A 27,886-nucleotide genomic window follows, 5' to 3' on the forward strand; every position below is an offset into this window, starting at 1 on the left:
AAAAAAAAAATACAATCCATTGTGAACACCTTTGGGATCCTAAACATAATTAGCAGTATCTGATGACTGCTGAATATTCATTGGAAGGGCTGATGCTGAAGCTGAAGCTCCAATATTTTGGCCACCTGATTGACGCGAAGACTCCACTCACTGAAAAAGACCCTGATGCTACGAAGAGTTGAGGGCAGGAGAAGGGGAGGACAGAGGATGAGATGGTTGGATGGCATCACCAACTGGATGGACATGAGTTTGAGCAAGTTCTGGAAGTTGGTGATGGGCAGGGAAGCCTGGCCTGCTGCGGTTCATGGGGTCTTAAAGAGTCGGACACGACTGAGCGACTCACCTGAACTGATGACTGCTGCAAACAAGTTTTTCTTAACTCAAAATCTTCCACGTCCTCAGAAATATTGAAAATGCTCAACAAAAATATTTCTGAAATTAAAAAGGAAATTCTGTAATGGAAATTAAGTGTACTGGGCTACCTTGGGACGTCGTGTTACAAAGACCCGACGTCTAGTATCTCAATAAAGGGGAAGTTTTAATAAAATATTCCTAACAGCAATATTCTTCGAAAAGCTAGTATTTCAGGAAAGACAGCTGGGGCTTTTACTTTGCAAACTGCTTGAAAGCCAAATCGAAAGCGCCAACTTCCGCAGAGATGTGGAACACTACCACTACAGAAGCTCCATGCCTAGCTCCGAGAAGTCGGAGACAAACCAGAGAGCAGGCAGGGTGGGGATAATCTCGCGAGAAGCAACGTATAAATCATTTTTCGCGATATTTGGTGCCCAGCCCCTTTCCTCTCTCTCTGTCTCTCTCTCGCAGGATCACGGTTAATCTCGCGATCTTTTGGAAGTTCCGTTGGGGAAGATGGCGGCGGCCGCGAGCACCCTTCTCTTCTTGCCGCCGGGGACTTCAGACTGAGTCTTCCCTGGAAGAGTGGGACTGCAGGTGCCCTGCGTCCCGGGAGCCCGAACCAACTTGGTTCCTCCATTACTGGTGGGGAAGGGCATATCCTCTTGTGTAGGACTTAGGCCCTCCCCGCCGTCAGGATGAAGGCTCAGGGGGAGACCGAGGGTGAGTGACTGAGGGGGAAATCAGGGGGCGGGACACAGCTGGGGGAGCCAATGCCTCCGCGGGGGCCACTCTCCCGAGGGCTCAGGATCTAGGAGGCGGGATATGTCTGAGTTTTAGAGTCTGACTGCCTTCCTTGGTGATGGAGAGCTTCGACTTTGGCGAGATGGGGGCTCCCAACTTGAGTGTGAAGGTTTCCTGTTTGGCAAGGGGCAACATTTGGGCCTCAGAGCATTTTTTAGCCTAAAGAGATGGGAGACCGGGCAAGTTAATGTAAAACTTGCTTTTTCAGAAGAGAAATCTGAATGATGATATAAAACAGTAATAGAACGCTGTATATCAAAGTACTGTAAGATGTTTTGGCGTGAATGAAATGATAGGTCCTTATGGTATTAAAAGCCAGTAGTTTTCAAAAATGTCACAGTGTTCATATCTTGTGGTGTTGTATATTTTAAAAATGCTTTTAATTTCAGTCTTTAAATATCTGAACTAAGAACTGCTGAAAAACACTTTTCTGTGTAACTTTATATTCTCTAAAGTTCCACATTTCAGCTTAGATGCTCCCTTAGCATTTCGGACATAGTTCTATTGATACACGATTATTTTCTTGTCTTCTCCAATGTACTCTGAGCTTAGTAGAGCAGGATCTTGCTTTACTCATCATTGTATTGTCCTGGGCACGTAATGTTGTGTTGTGTTAGTCACTCAGTCGTTTCCGATTCTGTGACCCCACGGAGCCCACCAGGCTCCTTCGCCTATGGAATTCTCCAGGCAAGAACACTGAAGTGGGTTGCCGTTTCCTTCTCCAAGCACATAATAGTTGCTCAAAAAAAAAGTTTCATTGAAGCATTTTTGTAAAGATATTTATCATCGGCCTTCTCAACGGAGAGAAGGGAGGTGTGTTTGAAGGAGAAAGGAAAGAGGGTGCAGAGAATGACAAGTGTTAAGTGGAATCTTAGTGAGGCAGGAATTTTGTCTAGTTTGCTCACTGCTGTGTCTCTGAGATGTAAAATAGTGCCTGAGTGAATGTCTTAAATGTGGGAATTGCCAAACATTTCTCCAGAATCATAAACTGGATGAAACAGCCCCAAGAACAGTTTTCCAGAAGATGAAGGCCTTGGAGGGAGGAGTTGAATCTCTATTTGAAGATGTCACTACTTCAACTTTGATTGCTGACATTCTATTCATCTTTCAAGACATCTTTTCTGTAACATCCCTAAACTAATTACACACTTTTCCTCCTTTGAATTTTGATAGTAATGTGTCTATTTTTAAGAGCATATCTCATTTTGCTTTGTGTGATGGTTATTTTCACATTAACTTATCCACACCCCCTCACAGATGTCATCTCAGGCATATTGTATTTTTGCACTGCTGGTCTCCAGCACAGTCCTTGCTCGTGTTAAGCAGTTAAAAGAATTACAGGAGTGTTGGAGGTTGTAGGAGTTTCCTTCAAACACTATCTGGGATCCATTCTTTTCTACCTTTCTCTTACCTGTGCCTGAAACTCATCCATTAGTCACTTGACATGTTCCTTGTTCATACAGTTTGAATTCAAACAGGAAATAGCTGAATGGCAAATGAAGCTTGTTTTCTTGATAATACTTACAAATTGATCTCTTAAAATAATGTGAAAAAATTAAGAAAGTCTGTATTTTCACATTGAAAACCAACTAACCATAGTAAGGCCATGTTCAAATGTATGCTCTGTATATGTCATGCAAAGGATTTCAGGCATATCATGAAATTATTTTGTTGTTAAATAGTAGTCTTGATCCTCAGGACTGGAGGTGGTTCTTTTTTTGCTTCTCATTAAGTCTGAAGAGAAAGCAGTCCCCTTCTATAGTGTTTGTTAGATTAGGCCCATAATTTCTGTCTACTTGTTATTAGAAATGAATTCTTTGTGTATTTTGAAGTAAATGATATTGGAAAAGATTTTAACTGAGTTCGTACCAGGATGAAGTATGGGAGTTTTGTTTGCAAGAAAAACTGTGGAAGGTCTTGAACGAAGAGTTGCTAATGATGTTTTCTGATTTATATCTTAGAGTCGGAAAAGCTGAGTAAGATGAGTTCTCTCTTGGAACGGCTCCATGCAAAATTTAACCAAAATAGACCTTGGAGTGAAACCATTAAGCTTGTGCGTCAAGTCATGGTGAGGATTATGGTGAACTGGATAAAGTGTTGTGCTTAGAAAATTATTTGATAAGCTAAGTTACCTATGTAGACTTTTTCTAGCTAGTTATTATGGTGTGTCTTCAGTTTTATTTCTCATAACATCATACGAACATGATGGCTTTCAACTTTTAAGAGTCTACCTAAGAAGAAGATATGTTAGTAGAATTTTGTTAATCATGAGTTATAGTAAGCTGGGATATTTTAGGCAAAAGTTGTAAGAAACACACTTATAAAGCATAATGAGTTTCCTAGTGACCTAGTGTTTAGGATTCCCAGCTTTCATTACTGTAACCTTGGGTTCAATCCCTGGTTGAGGAACTAAGATCCCACAAGTCCCACAGCGCTGCCAAAAAAAAAAATACACATGATAGCCTGATATAGAGAAACATTTACTTTTTACTTCCTGTCAAGCTCCTTGATTCTAATGTGTTAATACTTTCATTGTATCTATATTGGTAGTAGAGTTTGCAATCATTTTTAATTAACTTCACTTGTTTACTCTGTGATTTTCTCTACAGTACTTTCTCCTTCCTGAGGCATTCACCAGTATGGGGAGCCCTTAGTTAAGTGGAATACAGGGAGTGGGGTGAGTGTATAGCACAGCACTAGTAAGAGAACTGAATTTGCTGTCAAAAAAACCTTTATTTTAATCTTGACTCCACTACTACCTGTATAACCTTGGACAAATTACTTGTTTTTTTCCTACCCTCAATTTCCTCATCTAGAAGGTAGAGACACCGGTTTGAGTAAGATGAGCAATACCAGTTGGCTTTTTCACACAGTTTTGCTGTAAAGATCAAATGAGATAATGGACACCAAAATGTCATGTTGCTTAGAGATTTCTGTAACTAAGTTCTACAGACATCTTCTGGCTCAGGATTTTATACATAAAAAAGATTTGTTGTTGTTGTTGTTTTTTTAAGTCTTAATGACAATTTTTCCAGTATGGGTATTCAGAGGTTGTCATTTTTTTTACTAGAAGGCAGCCATATTCTAGTTTGAGATACCACCTCTAAATGATATTGTCATTAGAGAAACATCATGAGCTAGAGGACTCCAGGTGGCTACTAAGACCCTCTTTTGGGTTACCAGTTCTTGGTTTGGTCACCATACCTTCCATTGTCTATTTGTTACTTTTGCAGATTCAGAAACCTACTTTTATTGGTATGTAAAAGATTTTGAAGAATTTTCAACAACTGTGTGTGTGCATGCTAAGTCTCTTCAGTCATGTCCAACTCTTTACGACCCTATGGACTGTAGCCTGCTAGGCTCCTCTGTCCATAGGATTCTCCAGGCAAGAATACTGGAGTGGATTGCCATGTCCTCCTCCAGGGGATCTTCTAAACCCAGGAATTAAACCCATGTCTCCTGTGGCTCCTGCACTGCTGGCAGATTCTTTACTGCTGATCCACTGGGGAAGCCCTTTTAAAACTGACATATTAACAAAATCTCAGTAGATTAACATGAAAGTCAGAATGCCTGTTTATTAATGAGGGTTTGTCTTTCCAGTTAACAAAATACTGGTATCCATTGTCTAGAGCAATGGACACAGTCCTTGTCTATTTAAGGTATAAAGGAATCTGGATTATTAATTAAGCAGATGTTTGGGAGCATGGAATTAGAGCCAAGAAAGATGGATTTAGGGCGTGGAAAAGCCTCAAAACCTATCCTTGTATCATAAAACTGCTCATACTTCTGGGGACTAGAATGTTGTACAGAGAGAAACTGCTTCCTTGAATAGGTTTAGAAAAATTATGCTAAATTTTTGCTCTTTGGATTTTTGGATTATGTATCTTGTTTCCTAGAGTGAGTCTGTTGGGTGGGCCAAAAATTTCATTCTGTTTTTTCCGTAACATGGAAAAATCCAAATGAACTTTTTAGCTGGCCCAGTAGTTTGACTAAGGTTTGGTTGTATTTCTTAGATTACATGCATATCACCTTATTAGGTTTGGGAATTGTCAAATTTGAGCCACCCCATTGTGAGTCTTAGGATATAGTCATCTTCTGCAGGAGGCTGATTGCATTTATTACATTTTGATTCTTCTAATTTTTCCCTGAAAATTATTTTAGATCTGGAAATACCTTTGTTGTAGACTTTTTTTTTTGGTTGCACTGTGTCATGTGGGATCTTAGTCCCACAGCCAGGGATTGAACCCACATCCCTTGCTTTGGAAGCATGAAATCTTAACCAGTGGACCACCAGAGAAGTCCTAGATGTGAAAATACCCTTTTCTCCTTTCATGGATATGGATATGGTGTATCCATGTATTCAGTAGATTAACCTTTCCTCTGTTGGACAGATGGACAAAATAACAATTAAAAATTTATAGATTATCTAGAATATATAAGAAATATAGAGTATATAGACTACTTCATAATCTGTAGACTCCTGAAATATTATTTCTAGAATAATGTATGTGTTTACCAAAAACTATTGGCTTGGTTAATTTTTACCTCAAATGTTTTCCTATTTTAATATAGGAGAAGAGGGTTGTAATGAGTTCTGGAGGGCACCAACATTTGGTCAGCTGTTTGGAGACATTGCAGAAAGCTCTCAAAGGTTTGTAAACATTGTTGAAATATGCTAACGTCTTAAAAACGCTCCAGTTTAGGAAAGACTTTTATACTAGAAATGTAAGTTGAGATAGGTAGGTCTCACTCTTGATTTCATTATGAAGTTGAGATGAACTTTTACCTGAACTTTTGAAACATTTATTTTTTATTCTATTTTGAAGGCTGGTAGAGACTCAAAAAATAATTGATGAAGGATAACTAAGATAGCATATAGGAGGGGGAAATTTTTTTCCTTCACATGTTCTCTCCTAATTAACTCAATAAGAAGATGGACTTTTTGACTGTAAGACTTTTACAGTATTTATTAAGAATGTTTTCATAAGAAAACAAAAAGAGGAAAGAAAAAAATGTTTTCAGGAAAGCAAACATGAAATTTAAGTCATGAGCTTGATTATTCAAGCTTATAATTACTACTTCTGTCTGGTTTTGAAGGAAAATGAGAGTAAAAACAGACAAACAGGTTTTACACTGATTATCATAAATGAGTCGGGATTGGATCCATACTCGCTTTACCACTAGATGACTAGCAAGTCCCTAAGTATGTCTTTTTTAAAGATATATGCTATGCTAAGTCACTTCAGTCGTGTCCGACTCTGTGTGACCCCATAGACAGCAGCCCATCAGGCTCCCCTATCCCCGGGATTCTCCAGGCAAGAACACTGGAGTGGGTTGCCATTTCCTTCTCCAATGCATGAAAGTGAAAAGTGAAAGTGAAGTCGCTCAGTCCTGTCCGACTCCTAGCGACCCCATGGACTGCAGCCTACCAGGCTCCTCCATCCATAGGATTTTCCAGGCAAGAGTACTGGAGTGGGGTGCCATTGCCTTCTCCGTCTTTAAAGATAACCTGTCCCAAATGAGTAAAGAAAAAGTGAAAGGAGAAAGGTCCAGTTTTTTTCAAATAGATCTTTTTTTTTTTTTGACCCTTATTGCTTAGGCTGCAGCTAAGCCTTATCAGTGAGCTTTGTGCAAATTATAAGCATTTGAACTATAGATAAGCTTTGTGCAGATTACAAGTATTTGGACTATTGAATGTGTTTATGGCTTTGGAAGGACAGATACACTCCTCAGGATGTTTCTGTCTTTGAAGAATACTATTTAAGTTATTTGGAGCATGCTTTGTGATTTCCTTTTTTTCACCCTTTTGTAGTAACATCTTTACCAGCAATGACTGACCGTTTGGAGTCTATAGCAAGACAGAATGGGTAAGTAGTATATCTGTAGGCAGAAATATTTAACTTAGTGTTGACTTTGGGTGGCTTTATTTATGTGTCTTCTATTAATTTTTGTTTTGATTTGTTCCTGCTAGACTGGGCTCTCATCTCAGTGCCAGTGGCACTGAATGTTACATCACGTCAGATATGTTCTATGTGGAAGTGCAGTTAGATCCTGCAGGACAGCTTTGTGATGTAAAAGTGGCTCACCATGGGGAGAATCCTGTGGTATGTGTTGATATTTCACTGGAATCTGTGGGGTTTACTTAGGGACATTAATTTTTAAAGATATTGTTGGGGTTTGAAATAGCTTGGGTTTAGGTTTTTTCACGAGCCACTGTAGAGATGATGTGATGGGCTACAACATCAGTAGCTGTAGAGTGGAATTTAGAATACTCTGGGTCCATCTCTGACATCATCCAAAGGCTTTGACAAGAAGAAACACCAGAGGAACTTTTTCCAATTCATATCAACAAACATGAGCCGCAGTTGAACAATAGGTGCTGGGGATATGAACAATTTAAATTCCTATCCTCAAAGAACTTATAATCAAGAAGGACAGATAATCTTGTATATAGCTAATGTCTCTGAAAAGCCCTGTAATAGAGACGAATGTAACAGGTGTATAACCAGACAGTTGGATATGAATTCCAAGGATGGCTTTAAAGAGAGGTCCTAATGTTTTAAACAAGCAACTGAAAGTTGATTCCTTTATAAAGTATTTCATATATTTGATTTTTAATTTCATGACCCAACCCCATGGTTTACCAAGTAGGAAGATGTCTTTGATATCTTAATATAAGGACCTTCTATAGTTTTAATGTTTTTGTTAAAAAGCATGTGTTATTAATAAAAAAGAAAAAAACTTTTGATGTCTTCAAGCATTTTAAAGTAGCTTAGAGTTTTAACATAATTTCTTTAATTTCAGAGCTGTCCAGAGCTTGTACAGCAGCTAAGGTGAGCAGCTGACATTTACATTCCCTTTTATTGGCAGACAGTGCTGTTCTTTATAGTTACATTTTGAGAATGGTTAGAATTTACTTTTCTAAGGAACAACTTTATTTTCTTGGGTCAAGATTTTTCAGAGTCTGTACTTGATCACTTTCAGAATTGACTTAGCTTTTTTTTTTTTAACACTCTATTCCATCTATCCTAGGGTTTCCCAACCTTGACAGTATTGCCATTTTGGGTTGGGAGATTCTTTGCTCTAGGGAGTTGCCCAGTTCATTCTTGAATGTTAAACAGCATCCCTGGTTTCTCCCAACTAGTTAGGATCTATGATAACCTCCTGATCTGTGATAATCAAAAATATCTCCAGATATTGTCAGACGTCCTCTGGAGGACAAAATCACTCCTGGTTGAGAACTGCTGAGTTAACCTTAGGAATTCTCTGTGGAACAAAAATAAATAGAACCTAATTATTGAATTAGAGAAAGCTTGAGAAAATTGAGTCTATACTATGGAAAGAACTTTTTTTCACTTTGAGAAAAATTGTTTTATATTTCAGGTTTATGGGTCCTAAATCATAGTAAAGTGCTAGGCTTGAAGACAGTCTCTTTTAGTAATTGATGTCTTTTGTCTTTGGCTTATCTTTTCTCCTTTAATTGAGTGGAGATTTCCATGCTTAAATTTAAACCCAGAATTAACTCTCTGGGAATTTGAGAAAGTTGTTACATCAATTTTATGTTTTAAATATAGTGCAGTTATCAGACATCACACGGAGGAATCTTATGGGTTTAACATTGAGAAATAAGTTTTACACTCAGCCTTCCAGTGATCATTTTAATGTCCTTACAGCCAAATACACCAGATTTGAATGAGCTTTGAAAAATTGCAATGCAACATAGAAAAATAACCTTTTATGATTTCATTTACTCAATAAGTCTAGCAAAGATGTATTATCAGAATAGTCCAGGAAACCAGTATTTCTGGTTCTAATGTAGAATAGGAGACTGTACCAGTTTATGGACTGATGGTGTTCTAAAGTTAATTTGTAAGCATGTTTGGAAGTGGGAACTTTAGAAAGAATATTAGTCTTTACCAGGTATTTTTAATCACTCTGTATAGATGATGATTTTAAGGTAAGGAATATATTTTGCTGTTGCTCTTGTTTCTTTTTAGTGTCTTCATGGCACTTTGGGCAGTAAGTATTCAATAAATGCCTGATCAAGTATCTGACATTTGTCAGAGCAGTACAGTTTTCAACAGACATTTTTTTTTTTAAGTTTGAAAAAGGAATAGAGACTTAGAATTGTTGAGTTGTGTTGGATTCCTGCCTATAAAAGCTTATTTGACTAAGAATCCATCTCTGAATGTTAGGTTTTAGGATGCCAGGATTCCTGGTAGTAGTTTCTTTTTCCTGGGGTAAATCTTGTTATAGGATTGTTATAGGAACATTTCAAAATATATCGTTTGCCTCCACACTACCTATTCTGCCTTTACTTAGGTCTCCCATCTCTCTCCCACTGTTCATTTCCTTTCTCTGCTCTTAGTGTATACATGAAAGTGTCCTATCTTCCTAATTTATTTACTTCCTTTTTCTCTCTAAAAGATTTTTTTTCCTCATGACATCCAGTCATCTCAGTTACAAATTAAGAGGAGAAGTGCTTTATTTAAACTAAGTCTCATTACTGAAGAACAAATTAGTATATGAGGTAACAGGTCTTTTTGACTATCTTTTATACTGTTTATTAGCACCTTCTCCCAAAAAATGGAGCAGAGAAAGGAGAACATTGTATTTTCTTTTGCAACTTTTGATTGATTCCAGAAAACTCTGGGGGGAAAAATAAAAGCAAATTATTAAGATTAGTTTTATATAGCCTTGATTTTTGCTGATACGATTGAGTAGTAATTATATGTTTTATTCTCTTCCCTCTCTCCTCTTCCCTGAACATCTTACAGGGAAAAAAATTTTGATGAATTTTCTAAGCACCTTAAGGGTCTTGTTAATCTTTATAACCTTCCAGGGGACAAGTAAGTATTTTTTGCTTTTGTTTGAAAAATTAGTATAAATCTATAAATCATTTTGTACTTAGAAATTTGCCAAGTCTTCTGCCCTAGCTCATTTGTAATTTCTATTCATTCTGACAGTCTATAACTCAGCTAATTAATGTCCTTTAAAGGTATTTTAAATAAACAGTATCTGCATTAATGATTATAGTGCTAGAAGGTAGATTATAATCCTTGAGGTATCTTCAGCATATTGATTTCTAGGCTGAAAGAAATTGTCATGGGACTGGTTTTATATTTTTAACCTAATTGGGATTCTGCTTACTTGCTTGGTCTTTTAAGTAGAGATAAAAACTAGCTTTGGTAGATCACTAATGATTTTGTTTTTTAATTTTTTTTTTTTTTAATAGATATCTAAGTTGCTTCCAAGGTAGATTTGCTCTCTAGGCTTTCAGTGTTTGTGTATATGTATATTCGTTAACTAATTCTTGTTCTGTTTACTTTCCAGCAAACTGAAGACTAAAATGTACTTGGCTCTCCAATCCTTAGAACAGGATCTATCTAAAATGGCAGTTATGTATTGGTAAGACTGGCTAAAGTATCAATTCTCTTTGACCTTGTTCTTAAAGTTTTTTGTCTATAGGTTACTAGGCTTCTGTTATTTAAAAAATATGTATTATAGATGCATGTTACTATGCATCTGTATTTTACCTGTACTGTACATCTTGTCCATATCCTTTCACTTCCCAAATGATTGCATTCCATTTTCTGAATATCAGTATCCCTAAGTTGTTGGTTGGTATTCCATAGGTTTTATGAGAAGACTTGTGAAACCTGGCCTCCCTTCTGATAAATAATATTATAGTTGTAATTTTTGTTCACCATATTACACACTGGTATATTCTTAGAAATTATCCCTTCACCTTGAGGGTGAAATATAATTGTTAAATGCCCAAGATAGAGTCATTAGGATAGAATTAAAAGATGTGTAAGGGCTGAACTCATTATGACATTATATACTAATACCTTCAGGGCTTAAATGTAAGTAAACATAGATCATTTGTCTTGCAGGAAAGCAACCAATGCTGGTCCCTTGGACAAGATTCTTCATGGAAGTGTTGGCTATCTCACTCCAAGAAGTGGGGGTATGTGATGCTATTTTGCTTGTTTAGAAAAAAACCTAATTTTTAGTTGAAAGATTACTACTTAAAATTTCATCTTGGTTTTATAAGCAGAAGGTGAAAATTACTAGTCATTTGTGATGGTTTTCTTTTTGTTTAATTGAAATGTAGTTGATTTTCAATGTTGTGTTAGTTTCTGGTATATGGTAAACTGATTCAGTTGTATATACTTTTATTCTTTTTCCTATTCTTTTTCATAATAGTTTATTATAAGATACTGAACGTAGTTCCCTGTGCTATACAGTAGGACACTGTTGTATAATAGTTTGTCTCTGCCAATCCCAGACTCCAAATTTACCCCTCTCATTTGTGTATTTTTTAGTGGTTTCTAAGGTGTCAATACTTGCCCTCCCCTAGTTTTCATATTTTTTAATTGTGAAGTAAATTGTTGCTGCTAGAAATAATACTTATGCTTCTGTCGTATTTCACAAGCTGCTTTGGATCATGAGTTCTCATATTTTAAACTATTTTCTTGTATATAGGTTTATAGGAAGGGAATATTTTTCTTTATTTGTAAGTTACCTGATAAAGTAGTGATGTTTTATTTTTCATAGGTCATTTAATGAACTTGAAGTATTATGCCTCTCCTTCTGACCTGCTGGATGATAAGACAACATCCCCTATCATTTTGCATGAGAATAATGGTAAGACTTTCACTATAAAGTAACTAAAGGTTTTGCTCAGTGTTTAAAAAATATTTTAAAAAATTTGAATGCCCAGACCTGCCTGTACTTTCTGGTTTGCTACTCACAAGTAAATATGCCATCCCTATCAAAGTTTTCCATTTCTACCAGAGTTTGCTTCTGATATATACATACACATTCATACATATATACATATGTATATATACGTTTGTTGTCATCTAGTTGCTCAGTCATGCTCAGCTCTTTTGCGACCCAATGGACTGTAGCCTGCCAGGCTCCTTTCCATAGGATATACATACATAATAATAAAGGCTTAATTGATCCTTTTGAATGAGTAAATGAGTGAATGAGAAAATGTAAATGATCTGACTTGAAATTTGCTTTAATCATTACTTTAATGGTAAAGAAGTTAACCAACTTACTAAAGAACTAAAATAATGGATCTTACTTTGTATTTGCACTTTTGGGTGCACTACATGGCTTGCTGGATCTTAGTTCTTTGACCAGAGATGGAACCCCATGCCCTTGGGAGTGAAGGCACAGGGTTCTAACCACGGACTGCCAGGGAATTCCTGTATTTGCACTTTAATAAACTAAAACCTAATGAAAAATGGCCTAATACCTCATTTTGCTCCCCTTTTTAACTTCAATCATTGACTGTCTGTAGTCATAATTCTGTTTAAATGCATTCTGAAGTTGGAGAAAATAAGTTAATATTGGTAATCGGTCTTTAAAATTTTTTTTCCTTAGACTGCATTGTTTCCTATATTTTGTATTATTTACTAACAGAATTATTGGTTTGTTAGAAAGGTACTTGTAGCATTTCTAAGTTATATAGGTATAGAATCTGATAATTAGGGCTGACAAATTACACAGAAGCTAGCTTTTTGTTTTTTTTTTAATGTTAAGATCCTTATAATTTGTGTTACTCTGGAGAATACCATTTTTTTTCTTTTTCCCAGTTCCTCGATCTTTGGGCATGAATGCATCAGTGACAATCGAAGGAACATCTGCTATGTATAAACTCCCAATTGCACCATTAATTATGGGATCACATCCAGTTGACAACAAATGGTAAGTGAAATATAATTCTAGGGTAGCAAAGTCCATTTTTTTTCAACTTTAAGCCCAATAAGAAACAAGTATTACTTTGACTTGGCTCTTCCCACACTTGACTTCCTAGGGGTGGGCTTTTTGTTTTATCCATTTGATTTCTCTTTTCGGTATTTGCATGCTCCTCTTTGAAGTCTGCTCATAGAACACAGTTTTATCATGAGAGAGAAAGAAGAGAACCGTGCTACTTCCACTGGCTTAGTGGTTTAGTGATTGCTCTATGGGATTTTCTTATGGGACTTTATGTTGATCTGGAGCTATGTTGGAGTAATATTAATAACTAGAGAACGTGTTTCAGGATAGATGTTCGATAAGATACTTTAGGGTTAACAAATAGGATATTTTGGAATTGGGGGAAGGAAGTTCAAAGAGTGAAGTTTGATAGTCTTTGTATGTGTTTATATGATACAAACGTGTCTGAGTGTTGAGAACTTTTCATTTTTACATCAATTCAGAATCCCAATCCTCTACTTTTTTTTTTGAAGGACTCCCTCCTTCTCCTTAGTTACCAGTGCCAACAGTGTTGATCTTCCTGCTTGTTTCTTCTTGAAATTTCCCCAGCCACTTCCAGTATCTAGAGCATTTGTTCAGAAAATTCAGAACTGCACAGGTGAGTTTTAAGCAGCATCAGAAGCTAATAATTGTTATAAAAGTAAAAGCAAACTTCAAATTCACATTATCTTAGCCCTCTTTCAGTCTTGACCTCAAAAAACTAGTGATAGGTATAGATATCATGGTGTTTTGAACTAGTCAGTGCTTATTAGTAAGTACTTCTTGAATAAATGGGTGAATGAAGGGAAAACTGAGCTGTCAACATTTTCATCTTACTGTGATTATATTGATCTTTGCTCTTCCAGGAATTCCATTGTTTGAAACTCAGCCAACTTATGTACCCCTCTATGAACTGATCACTCAATTTGAACTGTCAAAGGATCCTGACCCCTTACCTTTGAATCACAACATGCGATTTTATGCTGTAAGTAAGGCGTTATGGATTGTTGTAGATTATGGTTGGACCCAAGATCAGAATCTTCCTTTTATAGGATATCTGAAATCAGAAGACATTCTTTTGGCTTACCAGATCATGTCCTGTTTTCTCAGGCAGGAAATTACAGATATCTTTGAAATGTACTGAAAAAGAACGTAACTTCCAAGTTAGGAAAAATGTACATTGAATTGTTGAAATTTCAAATGAAAGTCTCTTAATGGTATTCTAAACTTTTATAAGCTTATAAGTAGGTATTAAGAATTCTTGCTGTTTAATCCTTTCAAGTGCTGTGAACTTCTGATCTACACAGTACTTACAGAGAAGAAAGTACTGGAATGAGTGAATTAAGGACGGTTTTTAAACCACATCTGAACTTGAATTTATTTGAATGTTTGACAATAGTCTAAAGTAACAGTTCCTCAATTCTGGCTCCATTATAACTGTATACTGCTGCTGCTAAGTCACTTCGGTTGTGTCTGACCCTGTGTGACCCCATAGACGGCAGCCCACCAGGCTCCCCCGTCCCATAGGGTGTTATTAAAAAATAAAAATTTTGCACTTACTGTTCAGGGACCCCTTTTATACAGATTTCTGAGGTAATTTTTATGTTAGCTAGGTTAGGAAACCACTGGCAGAACATTTAGAAAAAAGGGGTCTTTTCAGCCAAGTGAGTGAGTGGCAAGAAATTGCTGATTTTTGAGGAGTAGGGTGTTTTTTTTTTTTTTTTTTTCAGGATAGTTTGTGGTTGGAGTACAGTGGCTGAGTAAATAGCATTTGTTCCCTTTGTTCTTTTTGCCCAGGCTCTTCCAGGTCAACAGCACTGCTATTTCCTCAACAAGGATGCTCCTCTTCCAGATGGTAGAAGTCTACAGGGAACCCTTGTTAGCAAAATCACCTTTCAGCACCCTGGCCGGGTTCCTCTTATCCTGAATCTGATCAGACACCAAGTGGCCTATAACACCCTAATAGGAAGCTGTGTCAAAAGAACTATTCTGAAGGAAGGTACTGCCTTTCCTTTTGCTGTATTTACCGGTAAATGGTACTGATTACTCTGCTACTGCTAAGTCACTTTAGTCGTGTCTGCCCTGTGTGACCGCATAGACGGCGGCCCACCAGGCTCCCCCGTCCCTGGGATTCTCCAGGCAAGAACACTGGAGTGGGTTGCCATTTCCTTCTCCAATGCATGAAAGTGAAAAGTGAAAGTGAAGTCGCTGAGTCGTGCTCGACTTTTAGTGACCCCATGGACTGCAGCCTACCAGGCTCCTCTGCCCATGGGATTTTCCAAGCAAGAGTACTGGAGTGGGGTGCCATTGCTTTCTCCGACTGATTACTCTAGTAGTTCTCTAATTTGGTGGCTCATCATATCACCTGTGGAGCTTCTAAAACTACAAATATTTGGTTTCCATACCAAATGAACTTAATTAGAATTTCTGTGGGAGGAGTTGGGAATCTAGTTTAAGCTCTGTGGATAATTTTGATGGAAGCAATCTGTATATTGGCATATGGAAACTACTGAGTTTTTTTGCAATGGGCTTACTGTTTTTCTGCATGCAGTGGTGTAATTGGGTACCTAGGGCCCTGAATCTTGCAGCAGATATATAAGGTATAATTTGAAATTTTGTAGGAAGAGAGTTCTTGACACCTAAATTTTAGGTTGTTAGGCAGTGCTTCTCACGTTTTAATCCTGAGTATATTTTCTCCACCTTCTTTGGAGAATTTTATCATATAGCTTAAAAACAGATGAGACCTGTGCCCTTTTCTTTCTCTCCCAGGATTCTGGAATGCTGATGTTTTTCACACAGTTTGCTCTTAGAAATCTTGATATGAATTTTGGCTGCTCTAGTTAATCATAGTTAATTTTTTACATTAGTTGTAAACATTTCAGTGGTAGAACTGTGCCATTCAAATGGTAGGCAAGAAGAAACCCAGAAGGTAAATCAGGACATATATTTTATGGGAGTAAGAATTGTTCCAGAAACGAAAAATTTTAGAAAGTTGAAGTAATGACACAGAACATGTGCAAGTATCCTTATGACCCTTCTGTTTCATGTATCTCAATCCTAGGAGATTATCCACATAGCTTTAGAGCATTTAAAAATGAGTTTTTGTGAGATAGTTATGAAGTTAGTCCTACAGAGATACATACTTTTCCCCAAGAAAGTATATAATTCTTGTCTCTGGGCTTTCAGCATGTTTGGCTTAGAAACCAACGATGATAGTTATATGTAAGTGTATTTGGCATAAATATATCATTTTAGATTGTATTCCCTACGTCCATGTTTACCAAACTATGGAATGTATAGCTAACAGCTGTATACTAGTAGAAAGCAGAGTTTATGACAGTGATTCTGATGCTTATCAAATAGAATGAGAAACTCCTCTTGGCCACATTTATTTTCAGAATTGATTTTCAAGGCAGGATGTTTATATCTGCCAAGGACTTTATCAATTTAGGGATTAAATATCTTCATTTAAAAAAACTGAAGTTTACTTTGTTTTAGAGTATTTATAACATAAACTGGTAGATTCTTGGGAATCTGATTTCTTCAATCACCTGTGAGTGCCAGTGGGTTTCATGTTTTTAAAAAAATATATGGGATTTAGTTTCCAGTGAGGGAGAGAAAGGATTTCATAATTAATGATTACTATTTACACATCTCAAGTCTTTTTATCTAGTTGATTATTTTATGATCCTTTTCTTTGCCTTTTAGATTCTCCAGGGCTTCTCCAATTTGAAGTGTGTCCCCTCTCAGAGTCTCGTTTCAGCGTGTCTTTTCAGCACCCTGTGAATGACTCCCTGGTGTGTGGTGAGTTATGTGGGTGGTTAGCACCTCTCTCAGGGTAGCAGTTTGGTCCTTTTATCTCTTCTTGAAAAGTCAGAAACTGAAGCCAAATCCATCCTAAACACCTCCTATATGTTTTATTTTTCAGTGGTAATGGATGTGCAGGACTCAACACATGTGAGCTGTAAACTCTACAAGGGGCTGTCAGATGCACTCATCTGCACAGATGACTTCATTGCCAAAGTTGTTCAAAGGTAGCACTGGCCCTTTTTCATCAGAGTACCATTAAGAGGTGTATAAAGAATGCTGTTTTCAGTAATAAATGAATTAGAAATTTAGGAGGAAGGCATTTAGTCACTGCTTTGAATTCACACTTCTCTGCTTTTGGATCTAGAAGCAATATGAGTTTTTGATTTTATAAATCTCATAAGAGTAATAGGAAGTAAAGTAGGTAACTTCAGACCCAGTGTTAGGGCTCTTTTATGAGGGAGAGAGCTGAAAAAAATGTAGATCTTTTTTTCACTTTTCCTCTGTGTCATTTTTGTAAAAAACACATGTAATATGTCAAACAGCAGTATGTGGGAAGATACTTTAGCCATTCAGCTTCCTGGAAGCATTAATATGTAATTTCAAGATTTTTTAGAGCAGGTACGAGTGGTCTGTTTAGTAAATAAAAATAAATTTTATTGACACATAAGACATGCCTGTAAATGAACACATGTCTGTTCCTTTACATATTGTTTATGGTAGCTTTTGAGCTAAGGTGGCAGAGTAGCTGGACAGAAACCATATAATCTTAAAAAGTCAATATATTACTATCTGGTCTTTTAAGAAAGGTTGTTGACATAGTGTAGAGCAAATTGTTTTCAAACATGTTTATAAACATAAATTTATCTGTAACATAAAAAGTGCTTTGCTTTAAAATAAAAAGGATTTCCTGCCAGTGGTAGTACTTTTCACAGATAGCTTTGGGGTGATTTAAGCTATTTAAGTATAGAATTTGATGGGTCAAGAGATTTTTCTAGTGGTTCATCAATTAAGATAAATTGTATATACATTTACACCATTAATCACATGTGAAGTCCCCAAAGGAGGGCATTTTCTTACTGAGGTCATTATTACCAGTTTTATTTTAGTTTAGTATGGTATCTAATTATTTGGACATCTGTTTAGGATTGGTTTGTTTTTGGTGGCATGTCAAAGGAGGTTGATGATTGCCTCCTGGTCCAGATTTTTTTTTTTTTGGCTCCTCTATGTGGCTTGCAGGATATCAGTTCCCCATCCAAGGATTGAACCTGGGCCCTCAGCAGTGAAAGCTTGGAGTCCTAACCACTAGACTACCAGGGAATTCCTTCCAGATTCTTTTTATTCATTCATTCATATAAAATATTTATTTGGCTGTGCCAGCTCTTAGTTGTGGCATGCGAATCTTTTTTTGTGGCATGTGGGATCTAGTTCCTTACCAGGGATCAAAATCAGGCATCCTGCATTGGGAGTATGGAGTCTTAGCCACTGGACCATCAGGGAAGTCTTCCTCCAGATTCTTTTTAGAATGGGTATATCCAAAGCTCTGGCATTTTACAGAACTGCTCCTGCCTTACAGGTCCTCTGCCTTACCTGAAAACTATTTATTGCACATCTTTACTTAAGGCAAAAGTAAAGCCTTTATCTCAAATGAAAAATTGGTTTAAGTAGCAGCTAATGCATTGTTCATTTTGTTTTTTTCCATCTTATTTTACAGATGTATGTCGATTCCTGTGACGATGAGGGCTATTCGGAGGAAAGCTGAAACCATTCAGGCCGACACTCCAGCACTGTCCCTCATTGCAGAGACAGTTGAAGACATGGTGAAAAAGAACCTGCCCCCGGCTAGCAGCCCAGGGTATGGCATGACCACAGGCAACAACCCAATGAGTGGTACCACTACACCAACCAACACCTTTCCGGGGGGTCCCATTACCACCTTGTTTAATATGAGCATGAGCATCAAAGATCGGCATGAGTCGGTGGGCCATGGGGAGGACTTCAGCAAGGTATCTCAGAACCCAATTCTTACCAGTTTGTTGCAAATCACAGGGAACGGGGGGTCTACCATTGGCTCGAGTCCGACCCCTCCTCATCACACGCCGCCACCTGTCTCTTCGATGGCCGGCAACACCAAGAACCACCCGATGCTCATGAACCTTCTTAAAGATAATCCTGCCCAGGATTTCTCAACCCTTTATGGAAGCAGCCCTTTAGAAAGGCAGAACTCCTCTTCCGGCTCACCCCGGATGGAAATGTGCTCGGGAAGCAACAAGACAAAGAAGAAGAAGTCATCAAGATTACCACCTGACAAACCAAAGCACCAGACTGAAGATGACTTTCAGAGGGAGCTATTTTCAATGGATGTTGACTCACAAAACCCTATCTTTGATGTCAACATGACAGCTGACACGCTGGATACGCCACACATCACTCCAGCTCCAAGCCAGTGTAGTACTCCCCCAACAACTTACCCGCAACCAGTACCTCACCCCCAACCCAGTATTCAAAGGATGGTCCGACTATCCAGTTCAGACAGCATTGGCCCAGATGTAACTGATATCCTTTCAGACATTGCAGAAGAAGCTTCTAAGCTTCCCAGCACTAGTGACGATTGTCCACCCATTGGCACCCCTGTTCGAGATTCTTCAAGCTCTGGGCATTCTCAGAGTGCCCTCTTTGACCCTGATGTCTTTCAAGCCAATAATAATGAAAATCCATACACTGATCCAGCTGACCTTATTGCAGATGCTGCTGGCAGCCCCAGTAGTGACTCACCTACCAATCATTTTTTTCCTGATGGAGTAGATTTCAATCCTGATTTGTTGAACAGCCAGAGCCAAAGTGGTTTTGGAGAAGAATATTTTGATGAAAGCAGCCAAAGTGGAGATAATGATGATTTCAAAGGATTTGCATCTCAGGCACTAAATACTTTGGGGGTGCCAATGCTTGGAGGTGATAATGGGGAGACTAAGTTTAAAGGCAATAGCCAAGCTGACACGGTTGATTTCAGTATTATAGCAGTGGCTGGTAAGGCTTTGGGTCCTACAGATCTTATGGAGCATCACAGTGGTAGCCAGAGTCCTTTATTGACCACTGGGGACTTAGGGAAAGAAAAGACTCAAAAGAGAGTAAAGGAAGGCAATGGTGCCAGTAATAGTAGTCTGTCAGGGACAGGATTAGACAGCAAACCAGGGAAGCGCAGTCGAACCCCTTCTAATGATGGCAAAAGCAAAGATAAGCCTCCAAAGCGGAAGAAGGCAGACACTGAGGGAAAGTCTCCATCTCACAGTTCTAACCGACCTTTCACCCCACCTACTAGTACAGGTGGATCCAAATCTCCAGGCAGTTCAGGAAGATCTCAGACTCCCCCAGGTGTTGCCACACCACCCATTCCCAAAATTACTATTCAGATTCCTAAGGGAACTGTGATGGTGGGCAAGCCCTCTTCTCACAGTCAGTATACCAGCAGTGGTTCTGTGTCTTCCTCAGGAAGTAAAAGCCACCATAGCCATTCTTCCTTATCTTCTGCTTCCAACTCAGGCAAGATGAAAAGCAGTAAATCAGAAGGTTCATCAAGTTCTAAGTTAAGTAGCAGTATATATTCTAGCCAAGGGTCTTCGGGATCTAGCCAATCCAAAAATTCATCCCAGTCTGGGGGAAAGCCAGGCTCCTCTCCTATTACCAAGCATGGACTGAGCAGTGGCTCCAGCAGCACCAAGATGAAACCTCAAGGGAAGCCATCATCACTTATGAATCCTTCTTTAAGTAAACCAAACATATCCCCTTCCCATTCGAGGCCACCTGGAGGCTCTGATAAGCTTGCCTCTCCAATGAAGCCTGTTCCTGGGACTCCCCCATCCTCTAAAGCCAAGTCCCCTATCAGTTCAGGTTCTGGTGGTTCTCACATGTCTGGAACTAGTTCAAGCACCGGTATGAAGTCATCTTCAGGGTTAGGATCCTCAGGCTCATTGTCTCAGAAAACTCCCCCATCATCTAACTCTTGTACAGCATCTTCCTCTTCCTTTTCCTCAAGTGGCTCTTCCATGTCATCCTCTCAGAACCAGCATGGGAGTTCCAAAGGGAAATCTCCCAGCAGAAATAAGAAGCCGTCTTTAACAGCTGTCATAGATAAACTGAAGCATGGGGTTGTCACCAGTGGCCCTGGGGGTGAAGACCCAATGGACGGCCAAATGGGGGTGAGCACAAATTCTAGCCATCCTGTGTCCTCCAAACATAACATGTCTGGAGGAGAGTTCCAGGGCAAGCGTGAGAAAAGTGATAAAGACAAATCAAAGGTTTCCACCTCGGGGGGCTCAGTGGATTCATCTAAGAAGACCTCAGAGTCTAAAAATGTGGGGAGCACGGGTGTGGCAAAAATTATCATCAGCAAGCATGATGGGGGATCCCCCAGCATTAAAGCCAAAGTGACTTTGCAGAAACCTGGGGAAGGTGGTGGAGAAGGGCTCAGGCCTCAGATGGCCTCTTCCAAAAACTATGGCTCTCCACTCATCAGTGGTTCCACTCCAAAGCATGAGCGTGGCTCTCCCAGCCATAGTAAGTCACCAGCATATACCCCCCAGAATCTGGACAGTGAAAGTGAGTCAGGCTCCTCCATAGCAGAGAAATCTTATCAGAACAGTCCTAGCTCAGATGATGGCATCCGACCTCTTCCAGAATACAGCACAGAGAAGCATAAGAAGCACAAAAAAGAAAAGAAGAAAGTAAAGGACAAAGATAGGGACCGGGACAAAGACCGAGACAAGAAAAAATCTCATAGCATCAAGCCAGAGAGTTGGTCTAAATCACCCATCTCTTCAGACCAGTCCTTGTCTATGACAAGTAACACAATCTTATCTACAGACAGGCCCTCAAGGCTCAGCCCTGACTTTATGATTGGGGAGGAAGATGACGATCTTATGGATGTGGCCCTGATTGGCAACTAGGAACCTATTTAAAGCAAAAATATGGCCAGAGAAGAACTAAGTGTATAGGCAAATCATCATAAGGAGTGAGTCAGACAGGTCTGATTTTGTGTTTAAGAATCTTAAATGGCATGGCTTTGACACCAAGTGGGATGAATTTTGAAAGGCATAGCCGGACCCTACTAAAGAGACCATAGGGTTTGATTCTGGTTACCACAAATCACTTGTTCCTTTGCCAGAAAAAAAAAAAAAAGTTTTAAAATATTTGCTTATGAAAGGGAGGGGGTGGGAAGGGCTTAGGGAGAGGGAAGGGTGGGAAACAGTTTTGTGGGAAATATTCATATATATTTTTTCTCCCTTTTTCCATTTTTAGGCCATGTTTTAAACTCATTTTAGTGCATGTATTTGAAGGGCTGGGCAGAAATGAAAAAGCAATACATTCCTTGATGCATTTGCATGAAGGTTGTTCACCTTTGGGTAGTTGTCCATTTGAGGCAGGGGCAAATGAAGGACTTGGGTCATTTTGGACACTTAAGTAATGTTTGGTGTCTGTTTCTTAGAGGAGTGATTGGGGAGGGAAGATGATTTTAGCTATTTATTTGTAATATTTTAACCCTTTATCTGTTTGCTTTTATACAGTGTTTTTTTCTATTCTATGAGGTTCAGGGTTCAAAATGATGGGAGGCAAGGAGGAGGCTTATTTGGTGGTAGGGAGCTTGTGGCTTATGCTGGTAATGTAGTATCAAGCTGAAGCAGATCAGTCAGAGCCCACCTTTGGAGTCAAGTAGAAAACCAAAATGGTGTTTTTGTTATAGGAGGTTTTTCATAGGGTTCAGACATCATAGGAATATTAGGAGTTACCTTTCTGTGGAGGCATTGATTTATAGTTTTTTCCTTTAAAGAAAGCTTGGCTGGCTTTTTGGGATGTAAACATGTTTTCAGATTCAGTAAAGTTTAAAAGTGGGATAGCCTCCCTGACCCAGTGGCATGAAAACCATTACAGAATTCATAGTTCTCCTATTTCTACAATGTGCCAAAAGTCCATATCCCAGCATTTTGTTTGTAGGAGAACTGATGCCATTCCTGAGAACTGGGCTCCTTGTTTCCCTTCATCACAAGGATAAGGAGTCCAGACTTTAATCACTCCACTGTATGCTCCCTTAGATAAAACAGTAAAAAATTTGCAGCCATAGTTCACTTAAAACCGTTTTCAAGCTCACTTGAAGTAATGGGGGCCTGGAATGCTAGGTGGGCATGAAGATAAACCCTTGCTACTATGTAGCAACACAATTGGACCTTTTTGGAAGAACAGGTCTGAGTCTGGATTCTGGGGGACATCAATAAGAAGCCCTTCTCATACATATAGAAATCCAGGAGACCATTTGAGTGCAACACAAGTTCTCAGTATTTGGAGGGTCCTCTCAAAATTCTGCGGCCTTACTTTGATTTTGACACCTGCACTGTGCCATTCCTGATGATTCCATTCAGGATCTGTATCAGCAGGATGGGGCACGATCCCCAGCACAACTCTTCTGGATTAAAAAAAAAAAAAAAAAAAGCCAGGTGATTCATTTGTGTGTGTGTGTGTGTGTGTGTCATAAATGGAGTGACTTCATCAGATACTGAAGAAGATTTCTATATTCAGCTCTTTCTGCAGGTTGGAGTTAGCATAGAGTTGGAAAATCAGCTTTGGCTTTCTTTCCTGACTGTCTCTGATTTCCTTTAGTGTTCTCCCTTTTCTGGTCATCAGCTCTCAACAACTCTGCCACTTTTGTGTCCCAAGGTAATAAGAAGTAGGAAACGAAACATTGCAAAGTGGAGCAAGAAAAGTTATCGGTTACCGTATCAGAGTCAAATGTCTTGGGTGACACTAAGGAGGACATGGGCAAGGTGATACCAGAGTGCTTTATCTTGTGATGCTGATACAGTAGCAGCTTCTCAGACATACAACCAGGTTGGATTTCTCACAAGTTTCTCACCTAGTTTTGAATCTTATCCCATTGGTTTCTGCAGGAAAAAAAAAAAAAGTTAAAATGGTTTTTAAGTTTGGGTGGGGAAAGTATGGGGAATGTACTGCATAATATCAGGGGCTCAGCTCCCCCAAGTAGAGCCAACAAATACCAAAATGAGTAAACTGGGAAGCTTTTTCTCTCTTTCTGTCTTCATCCCAGATCAAAGAATTCCGAGTTAGGATCTGGATGAAGGATAAGCCCCTGAATTGTCGATGGGCACACCCCACACACTGACCCAGCATCTGAACTTGCTTAACAGGGAGCCGGGGCTAAACTGCTTCACCCTGCCTGAGAACCAGGGAGCACTGCATTTCTCCACAGGGTGGAGGAGAAGAGGCAGAATAAACCAAGCCTGGGACACCTCCCTCCTGTCTAGGTGTACTCATTCTTCTGTTTCAAAAGACGACAAGGACATGAAGTCAACTTCTACCTATCTTCTGCTGCTGGTGTCTTATGTATTCTTAGTTTGACCTGATTCCTCTTCTGTCTTTTGGCTTCATGTTAGGGGTTCTTGGTCAAAACCTGCTCTGATGTACATGAAGATTCCAGGTTCAAAAAATCAGTTTATTTTAAAAAGTATGGGGGGAGGCGTGAAATGAAATGATATAATTGCCAAAACTAGGCTTGAGGTTGGTGGCTCTTGGAAGGATTTTCCTTAAGGCCTAGGTCTGAAAATACAGGGCAGCACTATCATGAATTCTGAAAAGAAGCCTTCCAGGGAGCCAGTGAGTCATAGTATCCAGTTGAGTCACTTAAAGCAGATTCCAGTATAGGAAACTCATTCACAATCCCTTGGCAGTCTCATTTTTTTAACCTTTTATCCCTAAATCTCCCTCCCTCTTTATTTCTACCCTTAAGTTTTTTTGAGGGGTAGGAAGTACCTAACATCTCAGAAGCTAGGTTGGGAAACATGCTCAGTTGTAGAAAAACTGAGCTGTAAATTTTGTGTTTTAAAAATGTACATCAGGAGCAGTTGGGGAGGGTCTTTTCTAAAAAAACTTTCAAATTTGATTTTCTGTGCATATGGCCGTTCTGTAAATACTTTGGGGTTTTTCATTTTTTTGAAAGTAGATAAAAATCTGTGGGATTTTTTTCCCAAAACATTACAAAAATGTGTTTATTTACATGCAAATAAATTTCTTTGATAAAAAGCACCATGTGTATGTGTAATACATTTTTAACTTTTGAATACTTTTTGTTTATTCAGCTTTTAAAAAATCCAATCAAAAAAATTTTAACAAAGTAAAAAAATCTCCTGAGTAGTACTTGATAATGGGTTAACTGGAAAGGATAATTGAAATTAGAGAAAAACCTGTGGAAGTTTTCATCTGATTTATCTTGCTCAAGCCACTTTTACTATCTTTTGCAGGCCTCTGTCACCAAATTCATCAGTAGTTCTTGCTGAGAGAAAACTGCTCTGAGATGAGATGCAACTAAAAGGTTGTTTCTATTTGATGGACGTGAAGCAGTAACATTAACAGTGCCTGGGACAGGAGGAGGCTGTAGCATCTAGACCTGGGTGTGTGGGCCTGAGAACAGGTTTCTGAAGCTGGCTTCCTTGCTTAGGAAGTAATTTCTAAGATTTAAAAAAAAGTTAATTTAAAAAAGTGCTTGGAAGGATAAGCCTTTCGGGTAAAATGTGCCCGTTTAAAAGATCTCTGCACTTGTTGCTCTTAAAGTAAGCTCATCTCTTAAATCAGACATTCATAATAAGCCAGTCACTGAAAGTGCAAAGGAAAAGTGGTAGGAAAACAAAATCATCTACTTCGGAATACAATTAGAAGTGGTCCAGCCAGGACTGCTAGAATTTGTGATACAGTTTCCAATATTTTATCTTTGAGATATAATTATGTGGTTTTCCGCTCTAAAGGTAAACATTCCTTATTTCATAGAAATCAGATCATAAGTTTCGAGACCTGGAATTGCTAAAGTATACTATGACATACCATGACACAATCCAGCTTCTATGGAAAGAGAGAGAATGTTAACCATTGGGCAAGGTTCCCCCCAACCCCCGCGCCGCACCGCCTACTCGTTCAGACACGCTTGTTTCTCCCGCCAAAGTGGCGTCAGGATCAGGCTCTCACCAACCAGAGCGCTGATTGGAAGGCGGGTAAGCGCTAGAGCTCATTGGGTGCCAGCGGCGGTCTGGCGGCGGAGGGGCGGGGGAAGCTAAGGCCTTTCTGTCTCACCCGCCCCCACCTCCACCAAAGCGCGCCCCTCCCCCAGCTAAAGAAATGGTCGCCCAGCTTCTGCACTGCACCCCCTGACCACAAGGCACGAGGTGCGGCCTCGCTGCTGGTCCCCAGAGCAGACGGCAACGCAGCTGTCCCCCCGAATCCATGCACAGGGAGATCCACGCCCCACAGCGGCCCCCCAAGCCTCACTGCAACACCCGGTAATGCAATCCACGGAGGCGGGGGAGGCGGCAGCAGCGGCGGCGGCGGCGAAAGCAGCAGCAGCACTGCCCCAATCTAGAGACTACCAGAAAGGAGGAAAATGGCTCCGAGCAGGGACCGCCTGCTGCACTTTGGGTTCAAGGCGACAGTGAGTGATATAGGGGAAGGGAGCTGGGTGGCTGGGAAGGACATGTGTGCCAACACGGGCTACTGGGAAGCGACAAGACTTAAGGGGCTGGGAGGACAAGACAGGCAGCTCAAGTGCTTGGTGGGTTGGTGCGTGCTGTCTGTCGCGGAGGGGAGAGGTGGGGGCTCGGGTGCTGTGTGCAGTTGTCCTGCTTTCTTCTTTCTCACCGGTCGGCGAGCACGCGCGCACTCGCACCCGCCCCACAGCCCCTCCCATAGACAAATACACACAGACACATAGGCACTTCCCTGCCTCTCCTTCTCGCGGTGGGCTTGTCTGCCTTGGAAGCGAGAGCGGGCTCGCGCCGCCGCCACCGCCGCCGCGCTCCCGTAGCTCTTGGGCTGACGGCCGCGGGCTCTGCCCGGGGATGGGGGAGGGGTGGTCCTGCGCCGCTGCGCGCTCCTCCTCCTCCCCCTCCCCACGCTGTTCCGATGCCCGGGCGGCTCTGCCCAATGAGGAGCGGCGTTGCTGGCAGGTGGGGAGTGTTTTTGTTTTGGGTTGAAGTTGAGGCTGAGAAGAGAGAAGAGCTAGCGACGAGCAGTCGTCGCCACCACAGCGGGAGAAGGAGGAGGCCCTGCTGGAGTCGAGAGGTCTCTCCTCCCCGCCGACGGCCCCATCCCGCTGGTCCTCTGCCTCGTCTCGGTACCGGAACTCCGGGGCCTGCCCGGGGCCCCCAGTCTTTGCACGCCGCAGCGCACGGCCCCGGCCGCACCCGCCGGCCCCATGAGGAGGGACGTGAACGGAGTGACCAAGAGCAGGTTTGAGGTGTGCGCTTAGGGCGCGGGGGGGTGGGGGCGGGGGCGGGTGCTAGGGTCCCGTGAGGAAGACTATTTCCGCTCTCATGCCCCGGAAAATTCGCTCCGCACCGAATCTCCTCTTTCGCCTGGCGCCGTCACCCACTGGCCTCGGGCTGCCACACTTCTCTCCCTTTTCTCGCCACCCAGAAGCTCAGTGCAGCCTGGCTTCCCTTGTCCTCCCGGCTGGTCGCCTCCTGCGTCTTCCACTCGCGGGCCCCGGCGGGGGATTAGCTCTGGCGCCCTAATTCCCCCTCCCCCCAATATCATTCAGCTTTCCATTCTTTACACAACCCTTGGCTTGCCTCCCTTCACCCGGCAGAAAAAGCATCACAGCTGCGATCGACCGGAGGGACCTCGTTTCTTTTCTTTCTGCCACTTTATTCTTGAAGCGAGGGGGAAATTATGTGCCCGGGACTTTTTCTCTGAGTTTGAGAGACTGGTTAAACTAGGGGAGTAGGGGTGGTATACTGAGATGATAGAAACGTCCACGGGTTTTCGGTGCTGTGTGGTCTGGGTATTGTTCTGGTACTTCCTCTTCTTTCCCGTGTGGTCCGTACTTCTGTAGCTCATTGTTTCTGGGAACTCTTAGATGTGTACAGGCTTCGAGATTGGGACGAAGGTCTGAGAGACTTAAGAAAATCCTTTCAAGTCCCTTGGTCTCTGAGAACTTTTCCTCTGACGAGAGAGGTTTATAGTAATGGAATTATGGAATGGATGAAGAAATAAAACATCTGAAAGCGTCTTTAGGGAGTAGGCAGTGTTGGGAAATGATTCCTTTGGGAAGTGAAGTATTGTAACTACAGGTGAATTACTGTAGTATAGTAATATACTGGGAGGTTTGTTGAGTGAA

General features: G+C 40.4%; 2 protein-coding genes across 17 annotated transcripts in view; both read left to right on the forward strand.

Moving 5' to 3' along the window:
* Positions 1-853: 853 nt before the first annotated feature.
* Positions 854-25,580, forward strand: MED1 (mediator complex subunit 1). Of its 7 annotated transcripts, none has more exons than XM_086357901.1 (18): positions 854-1,077; positions 3,120-3,226; positions 5,731-5,809; positions 6,971-7,025; positions 7,130-7,262; positions 7,963-7,991; positions 9,936-10,007; positions 10,492-10,566; positions 11,055-11,128; positions 11,719-11,808; positions 12,771-12,882; positions 13,407-13,531; positions 13,779-13,897; positions 14,710-14,911; positions 16,621-16,716; positions 16,841-16,946; positions 18,434-18,574; positions 25,023-25,580. In XM_086357901.1, exons 1-18 carry the CDS (start codon positions 1,053-1,055, stop codon positions 25,072-25,074), a joined length of 1,692 nt encoding a protein of 563 aa, XP_086214027.1. In that variant the 5' UTR covers positions 854-1,052; the 3' UTR covers positions 25,075-25,580. The 7 variants fall into 7 exon arrangements, with proteins under 7 accessions (XP_086214027.1, XP_086214028.1, XP_086214025.1 ...); XM_086357902.1 differs by lacking the exon at positions 25,023-25,580 and adding an exon at positions 23,813-24,807; XM_086357899.1 differs by lacking the exon at positions 25,023-25,580 and adding an exon at positions 23,913-24,807.
* A 173-nt stretch (positions 25,581-25,753) lies between these two features.
* FBXL20 (F-box and leucine rich repeat protein 20) overlaps positions 25,754-27,886 on the forward strand; it is a 101,125-nt gene continuing 98,992 nt past the window's right edge. For 6 of the 10 annotated variants that reach the window (XR_015147641.1, XR_015147646.1, XR_015147644.1 and 3 more), the window contains exon 1: positions 26,730-27,004. Coding sequence is in view for 2 of the 10 variants with exons in the window: in XM_086357904.1 (XP_086214030.1) it covers positions 26,963-27,004 (42 nt within the window). In the remaining 8 variants the exon portion in view is untranslated. Of the gene's footprint in view, positions 26,201-26,729; positions 27,005-27,886 lie in introns of those variants that run through there. The other 4 variants (XR_015147645.1, XR_015147643.1, XR_015147642.1 and 1 more) reach the window with 2 other exon arrangements.

The sequence above is a fragment of the Bos grunniens genome, chromosome 19 (assembly GCF_055505025.1).
Source record: "Bos grunniens cultivar Pamir isolate PY7600 chromosome 19, Bosgru_T2T1.0, whole genome shotgun sequence".
NCBI classification, from domain to species: Eukaryota; Metazoa; Chordata; class Mammalia; order Artiodactyla; family Bovidae; genus Bos; species Bos grunniens.

Excerpts from the sequence above, each read along its gene's own strand:
- MED1 (XM_086357896.1), top strand. The coding sequence starts at position 1,053 with ATGAAGGCTCAGGGGGAGACCGAGG. Across the intron at positions 3,227-5,730 it reads AGCTTGTGCGTCAAGTCATG|GAGAAGAGGGTTGTAATGAG; the intron begins GTGAGGATTATG and ends ATTTTAATATAG. Across the intron at positions 10,567-11,054 it reads AAAATGGCAGTTATGTATTG|GAAAGCAACCAATGCTGGTC; the intron begins GTAAGACTGGCT and ends TTTGTCTTGCAG.